The sequence below is a fragment of the Kryptolebias marmoratus genome, linkage group LG18 (assembly GCF_001649575.2).
Source record: "Kryptolebias marmoratus isolate JLee-2015 linkage group LG18, ASM164957v2, whole genome shotgun sequence".
Classification (NCBI taxonomy): Eukaryota; Metazoa; Chordata; class Actinopteri; order Cyprinodontiformes; family Rivulidae; genus Kryptolebias; species Kryptolebias marmoratus.
In genome coordinates, this window is record NC_051447.1 from 18605569 (window position 1) to 18613773 (window position 8205).

An 8205-nucleotide genomic window follows, 5' to 3' on the forward strand; every position below is an offset into this window, starting at 1 on the left:
ACCGAGTCCCCGACCGAGTCCCCGACCGAGTCCCCGACCGAATCCCCGACCGAGTCCCCGACCGAGTCCCCAACCGAATCCCTGACTGAATCCCCATTAGAGTCCCCGACCGAGCCCCCGACCAAGATCCCGACCGAATCCCTGACTGAATCCCCGACCGAGTCCCCAAACGAGCCCCCGACCGAGTCCCCGACCGAATCCCCGAACGAGTCACTGACCTCCTGAAGCCAGGAACTCCTCACACTTTTCATATATAAAAAAGTCCATCTTTCTTAAAGCCTTTTTTTTTTTATCAGCCGAATGAAAAGCTCCGGCTGTGGGATCTGTCACGTTAAACCTACTGGATTAACAGCTTTTAACCATCATTAATTTTATTATTTACTTTTGTTTTTTTTCGTGCAGAAACACGTTGCTTTTCGACAAAGACTCCACGTTAAAAATGTGTCAAATATTTCCTGAACCCCCCTCAAAAATAGAAAGTTTTTTTTTTAAAAAAGACTGATTCTAAGACCCCCTGCTGCTCGTGGGCTTCGTGTCGCAGCTGTTCCCGGCTGGCGCCAAGTCGCCCCGGTCGGCGAGGGGCAGCGGGCCGTGAAGCCTCCGTGTCAGAGCTTTGGAGCGATGGCGAGGCGGCGCCAGGAGGAGGTCATGGAACCGCCAGAAAAAACAACAACGACGACGACAAAAAAAACAAAAAAAAACTACTGGCTGATCCGCAGAGTTGGCCAGACAGACGGCACCAGTTGGAGAGGGTTAGTCTGATCCTGGCCGGATGAACCCAAACCAGAAATTCACCCAAGCACAGCTGATGATGATGATGATGATGATGATGATGACTCCAGCTACAGAGGGATGGAAAGTATTCACCCCCTTGGTGGTATTTTTATGAAGCCGCCTGCAGCTTACATGGTTTAGGTTAGTCATGCTCCATAAGACGTCAGGAAGTCGGTTCGCGGTCACACGCCGTTCATCGTCCACGAGACGCTCGGATCAGAACTCCTGGGAAGCTCCTCCCTCCTCCTGCGGCGTTAAGACGGGTTTCATCCCACCGGCTTGGAGCAAACCCCTGTGAGAAACGGTTCGGCCCGGGCCTTGTGTCGAGAAGCGGCGCCCGAAGCTACGAGAACAAAACAGTGCGTTTTTTGTCACGAGACTGAGAGCCGGCTTCGTGGCGCCTCCTGGAGGACGAAAAGGTCTCCACACAGGTCAGAAACAAGGTTCTGGAGACCCGCAGATCAGGTGGACCAGGTGAGGAGTGATCAGAGAAACAACCAGGAGCCCAAAGAGAACCCTGGTGGAGGATCTGCTCACGGGACCACGAGAAGCTGCACAGAGCTGAGCTTCACGAGAGGCCGGAAAAACACCAATCAGGCGGAGACCAAACCTGAGTCCAGAACCAGTTGGAGGTCCTGGACTGGTCTGGTTGAAGCCCAGACCTCAGTCCAGCCAAGGAGCTCTACTTCGATCGAAAGAGCGCTTTAAACCGATGAATCATGTCATTCATAACTCATTCCTTCATTTGTTGATGTTTATTTATTTGTAAATAAATTCCAGATGTCAGGAGCTTCAACCAGCGAAGGACTAAAAGCTTTGAGGCTAATTCCCAATAATATCAACTTTTATTTGCTGAAGTCCGTCACTTACAATCAAACTGGAAATCCATTGAAATTCCAGGTTTGACGGCAACAAAACAAGGGGGTGAATACTTTTGAAGCCCACTGCATGTCCACAATTGGCTCCGTTAGTCCCAGAACGTCCCCAGCAGTTAGGACGGTCGTTCCTGCTGTTTTCGCAGCAGGACTCCAGCCCGACGTCGGGCTCCTCGGCTGCCGTTTGATAAAATCCGTTTCTTCCGCTTTTTGGGCCGGTTCCTTCCTGATGGAGGCGGCCGGCTGCTGCAAGGTCATGAGATGACGCTACGGAGTAAATGTACACCACCGGGTACTTTTATACCGCCTGAAGTCGCCCCACTGAGCACTGTGTCCCCGAGTCACGACCAGATAATCAGAGATGACTCCTGGGTTTAAATCATAAGAATATTAGCTTTTCCTTGTATCATCTCACCTTAAACGGGAATTCTTTCCTGCCACAGACTGAAAATAAAAGCTGGTTGAATAAAACTCAGTGGAGCAGACGGCGAAAGTGAGCGGCTCCTTTTCACGTTTTCTAATTAGGCCTTTTAGTCCCGAGCTCGGCAGGGGTGCAGCTGGAAACAAGCTGAGAACACTAATTGGACTTTTAATTAGGTTTACAAACATTTAGGCCTGAATTCTGAAGCGGAAAACGCTCCAAATTGCTTGAGCCTGATTTGAATTTTCTCATCACAGGGACTTTTATGGAGCTTCTGAAAACGAGTGCCTGGCTTTTATTTTTCACACGATGTTGAATCGAAGCTTCCAGATGTGCTCTGGAACATGACCGGACGCTTTTCTGTTTCGACCAGTTTAGATATAAAACCAGCCCTGTTATTTCTGGATAATAAACTTCTTCTTAAAGGTTTCTGACCACAGCAGACTCCTCCTGTCGCCTCTGGCTGAATAAAACTCACGTTTGTCCACTGATGGAAAGCAAACCGAAGCGGAGCTCCATTCAGGAGCAGCAATAAAAAAAAATAAAGTCTGTAGAAACAGATCTACACAAAGCAGAACGTGTGGAGTCTTAAATCTAAACGGTTTAAAACTCCCAATGTTCTGAAATAACTTAAAATACTAAAAATCAACGAATTAAAATCAGTTGTTGCTTCAGAATTTATCAATAAATCAACTAATAAAACTGACCCAGACCAAAGGATGATAACTAAATGTCCAACCTTTGAGTCAATCCGGTGGTTCCTGCACCTGTCCTCAGGTGTCCTCAGGTATGTCCTCGTCAGCAAACTGCTCCAGCTGTCTCAGGTCTGAAGGCTTCCTCCTCCAGATGTTCAGCAGGATTTAGATCAGGGCTCAGAAGGCCTCTTCAGAACGGTCCAATGTTTGGTTCTGACCCGTTCTTGGTGGTTTTGGCTCATTATCCTGAGACTGAGACCGAGCTTTCTGACTCTGAGCAGCACATCTGGCTCCAGGAGGCCTTGATGGTCTCCAGGTTTCATCGGACCCTGAACAGATTCAGGACCAGAACAGAACCGAGCCTCCTCCATGTCCCCCTGCAGGTTCTTTTCTTTGTAGGTTTCATTTTCAGTTCTGTGAAGACAGAGCTGATGGGACACATCTGTCCAAAGGACATTCTCCCAGAAGCTAGTCCAGTTCTTTTATGATCTGGTGTCCTCCTCGGTCGTCCTCCATGAAGTCCACTTTGTCTCAAACAGCCACTGATGACCTTTGACCTTGGACTTCACCTCTGATCTCTTTGGTTATCGTTCATATGATCCGTCTCTTCAGTTTGTCTTCAGTTGTCCTCTTGTGGACACGTCCAGGCAGGTTGTCTCCGGTCCTGTGGACCTTAACCTTCTGTAGTCTCAGGGACATCCGGCTGCTTGGAGACGGTCTTCTAGTCTTTACCTTCAACCTGCTGCTCAGTTTCTTTCTCTGTCCTCAGCTGTGTGTCCTCCATGTTCAGTGTAGTACACACCATGATCCCAAACAGCCCTGTGACTACCTGCCCCCCTGATTACAGGACTGAAGACACACCTTAGTTTAACACGTCCCTGTGGGTTTTTGTCAGTTTCATTAGTTGAAAATAAATCTGTTGAACCAAAATTTAAAATCTGACTGATTTCCATCAGCTGATTTTTAGTCATTATTTTCTTTTTTTTTTTATTATTTGGTTTGTTAGTTTGAAGTTATTCCGGTGATCTTTGTGGGTTTTTTCTTGAGCATAACGTCTCAGTCTGTAGATCCTGTGTGGTCTGAAAAGAGACGAGCTTCCAGCTGTTTGAAACTCCTGTCTAACCTCAGAGAATGCAGAATGAAGTGGGCTCTTACCTGTAATTGTCCCACTCCCGTCCCGCACCTTCGCGCCCGTTTAAACCATCTGCTACAATCCAGCTGCGCGTCCCTCCCGTGGAGACATCTGGGTCCGGGCTAAAAAACCAGGATCGGGTCCTTCTCTGGGTTTTTTTTTTTTTTTATGTCCTCCTCCGGGTGGAAAACCGAACCGACTGCTCCTCCTAAAGCAGCCTCATGTCCTCGCGCTGCGCCGTCCTCCCTCCGCCTCCTGTGCGGGATCGCCACCCAGCAGGTGGGTCCACGCGCCCGGAAAATAAATAAATAAATAAAACGCGGCGTCACCGTAACCGATGCGTGACGTCACCGGATCGATCAGTTCAGGCTGCGTCTCCGCGCGCGCGCTCCAACTTTATGGAGACTCCAGAGCGCAGGGCGGTAATCTGATTACCGTGACTGTAATCCGACTACTGCTCAGAGCTCACCTTTCTGCTGCTTCTGGCTCAGATTAGACACTAAAATAATCAATAATCAACATCATTAATTAAATTAATTTGATCAGTTAGAATCAATAATAAGTTCTTAAATGATACCAGAAGCTAAAGTCTTAATAAGATGCTTTTTAAAGAAATGAGGTTTAAATAAACTGCAGAAAATAAACATGATTAAAAGTTGTCCTCTGCTGCCATCATGAGGATGATCGGTGTATTACACCCAGTAAATATCTTCCAGTGGGCTGCAAAAGTTGTTCTTTCTGCTCTGAGCTTAAAAACCATCATGGGAGGGTTGATGTGTCCTGAAATAAAACATTTTCAGGCCAAGTTTGGAACAACCACAGGTGTGTTTACCTGCAAAGATGGCTGAAGTGACAGGAAGTCCATAGTGGAGCTGTTTGAGGGGTGGAGATTTGTGGTCTGGCTCAGATTATTTGAGTAAAGTGTGTTAGTGTTGGGCTGGAGATAAACAGAAACTTATTTTAAATCATTCCAAGAAGAGGAAACTGTAAAGTGCATAAATATGCCCCCCCCCCCCCTTGCTTTGAAACTGACAACCGTAACCCAGCCGTCAGATGGCCTCGGCATTTATCTACCTGTCCTGACAGAACCAGCGCCTGACATCATGAAGACCAAGGGACAAGCCACGCAGGTCAGAGGCAAAGCTGTGGAGAACAGGTTATAAAAAAATATCCCATGGAATTCCATCATTTAAAAAAATGGAGTGGTCAGGAGAGGATCTGCCACCGAAACTCAGAGCGAGTAAAGAACCAAGAGGTCAAAGGTCACCATGATGGGAGGATCTGTGGACTTCACAGAAGAGTGGGCAGGAAAAAAAGACATCCAGTGAAGAAACAAAATAAGACATATTAGAGACTCCTCAAACATGCAGAAAGAAGATTCAGTGGCCAGAGGAGACTAAAATTTAACATTCTGGTCATCAAGCTGCAAACAGAACACCATCTTTGCAGTAAAGCACGGTGGTGGCAGCATCATGCTTCCAGGAGGTTGGGAAACTGGTCAAAGGTAAAGGGAAGATAAAAAGAAATTATTTGAACTTGTTGGAGTCTTCAAGACAGAGGTCCACTTCCCAGCAGGACAAAGACCCTAAACTCACGGCTGAAGTGACCCTCCAGGGACCTGTTAAAGGTCCTGGATGGTCCAGTTAAAGGTCCTGGATGGTCCAGTTAAAGGTCCTGGATGGTCCCCTTTAAAGTTCCTGGATGGTCCAGTTAAAGGTCCTGGATGGTCCAGTTAAAGGTCCTGGATGGTCCAGCTAAAGGTCCTGAATGGTCCAGTTAAAGGTCCTGAATGGTCCCCTTCAAAGTTCCTGGATGGTCCCCTTTAAAGGTCCTGGATGGTCCAGTTAAAGGTCCTGGATGGTCCAGTTAAAGTTCCTGGATGGTCCAGTTAAAGGTCCTGGATGGTCCCCTTTAAAGGTCCTGGATGGTCCAGCTAAAGGTCCTGGATGGTCCCCTTTAAAGGTCCTGGATGGTCCAGGTAAAGGTCCTGGATGGTCCAGTTAAAGGTCCTGGATGGTCCAGGTAAAGGTCCTGGATGGTCCAGGTAAAGGTCCTGGATGGTTCAGGTAAAGGTCCTGGATGGTCCAGGTAAAGCCCAGACCTCAGTTCAACTGAGAATCTCTGGTTTGATCTAAAGATCTTTGGACACAAGTGGCTCCATCTTTAAAATGTTTAAACTAAAGATGCAAAACTCTCAGAACTCCTGAATCTGACGAGCAGTAAACACGAAAAACGTTTGATCAAAAGTGTTTATTTCACGGTGAAAACAGTCCTGTCACACACACACACACACACCCAGGTTTCTTTTTACAAACAGCATCAATCCAACATCTAATGCATGTGAGACAAAAAACCAGAGGAATCAGAGGAGCATAAAGTGATTGGCTTCTGCAGAACAGAATTAGAAAGTCTTTTCTCTCGTGTTCGTCAGACAAATCAAAGCTTTTTTTTTTTCAACTTTTTATCCTAAGTCAGGAGAATATCACCCTAAGGCAATGTTAAGACAGATCAGAGTCCATTTCCTCCCTGTTGGGGCTGATCTGAGCGAATGTCCAGGCGTTCTGGATTCGATTATTCAAGCTGCTTCTGAAAGGCATCAGTGGCTGTTGGTGGAAGTAAAGTCATCCGTGGATTCGTTTCCCCCCCTGGAGCTCCTCAGCATTCCTCTTTGATGTAGATTTGTTCGTCTGTGTCGGACTCCAGGTGTTCCAGCCGCTCCGTCTGCCCGTTCATGATCTCATCGGGGGTTTTCATGAACCTACGAGAAAAGCACGGTTTGACTAAGTTTGGTCTCCGGTTGGAAGCCGGTGCCGGTGTCAGAAACACGAACCTGAACAGAAGTCTTTGTCCGGGCTCTTTCCTGATAATGTTCAGTTTGTAGTAGTGTCTCAGTGCTCGCGACATCTTCTCGTACGTCATGTTGGTTCTGTTCTGTGGGGGGCGAAGAGCAAAACCTTTGGTCACATCAACGAATAACAGAAGAGCAACACATTTGTCTTCCAAAGTCTTCATTTTATTGTTAAAACTCCTGGTTGATTCACACTAAGTCTGAATAATTTTGTTGATTATAAAGTAAACACATCAGTGGACCAAACAGTGTTGCCTTAAAGTGGAGACACACACCAGAGTACTTATCTTCTGCTCAAAGCTCCGCCCTTTTTTGGGTGAAAGTGTCCCCTCTCTGCTCCTAAAGCGTTTACTAAGAAAGCAGCGTTAATTACAGCCCAAATTCTTATCAAGGAAGCAAGAACTAAAAGCTTTGAAGCAGTTTTCTTTGCAAACATTTTAGGGGTTGTTTTTATCCAAAAAGGGGCGGAGCATTCGGATAAACAGGAATCCTGTCCTAAGCATCGGTGTGCATTTTCCCAATCGCCGTTTTGTTTTTAAATCTAGCAGATTGGACTGTGCACACGTGTTAAACTGTTGTTTTTAATCGGCCAAAAACAAAAAGAAGTTGTTTATAAATCTGCTATCCTGAGATTCAGACCAATCAACCTGTAGTTCACTGATTTTTGAAAGGTCAGCTGACAATAAGGTCCTGTGCTCTTATTTTTACAGAAACCTGGCTCTGATAGAACGCAGAACGCACCAGAATGTGTTGTTTTTGTTTGTTTTTGTTTACCTTGTGGTTGCCCCACAGCCTGGCCAGGCCGTTGGGGTCCATGATGCGGAAGACTTTGCTCTCCGGGTCCTCCCAGCGGATGTAGTTCTCGTACCTGCTGTCTGACAGGAGCTGGTAGACGTAGTCCCACAGCAGCCTGCAGTCTGCCACGAGCCAGCGGAGAGAACAACTGAGCGGCGCGAGTTCAGAAACAACAAAAAGCCAAACGCTTCCCGGAGCCGTGCGTACCTGCTATCCGCCCGATGGGCATCTGCTGCTCCTCTGGGGGAGAAACGGGCATGATGACGTGGTTCCTGTAGAGCTCCTCCTGCTGCTGCAGGAGCTGCTGCTGGTGGGCCAGCTGGTGGTGGAGGTGGACCTTCCCCTCGCGCCCGTTCTCCATCGTCACCTGAGACGGGGGTCCGCCGCGGCTGTGCCGGAAGTCCATGCCGGCAGCCCCACCGCTCCGGCTCGGGCTGAGGAGCAAAGGGTTCATGATGGCGCTGGGCATGAGCTGGATGACGCGAGGAGGGCCTGCCTCCTGGAGCCCCGGGCTGCCCGGGCAGGGGGCCTCTCGGGGGGTGACGCAGCGCCCGTTGTGGGGCGCCGGGGACACGGACAGGGGGTACATTTCCTCCGGCAGGTGGTGGTTGCTGTCGGGGAGCTGGGAGAAGCTCTGGAGGGGGTCCTCGCCGGCGGATCGGGGG

General features: G+C 48.2%; 2 protein-coding genes across 2 annotated transcripts in view; both read right to left on the bottom strand.

The window, feature by feature from the left end:
- The window catches only part of LOC108248567 (chemokine-like protein TAFA-2), an 81990-nt gene extending 77718 nt beyond the window's left edge, over window positions 1-4272 (bottom strand). The window contains exon 1 of the mRNA XM_017437419.3: window positions 3921-4272. The gene's annotated coding sequence lies outside the window, so the exon portion shown is untranslated. The remainder of the gene's footprint in view (window positions 1-3920) is intronic.
- Window positions 4273-6268: 1996 nt separating this feature from the next.
- The window catches only part of etv6 (ETS variant transcription factor 6), a 24897-nt gene continuing 22960 nt past the window's right edge, over window positions 6269-8205 (bottom strand). The window contains exons 6-9 of the mRNA XM_037981195.1: window positions 7748-8205; window positions 7520-7662; window positions 6728-6828; window positions 6269-6655 (exon numbers count right to left, since the gene is read on the bottom strand). The exon at window positions 7748-8205 is cut by the window's right edge and continues 15 nt beyond it. Of these exons, the coding sequence (XP_037837123.1) occupies window positions 6553-6655; window positions 6728-6828; window positions 7520-7662; window positions 7748-8205 (805 nt within the window). The 3' untranslated portion in view covers window positions 6269-6552. The remainder of the gene's footprint in view (window positions 6656-6727; window positions 6829-7519; window positions 7663-7747) is intronic.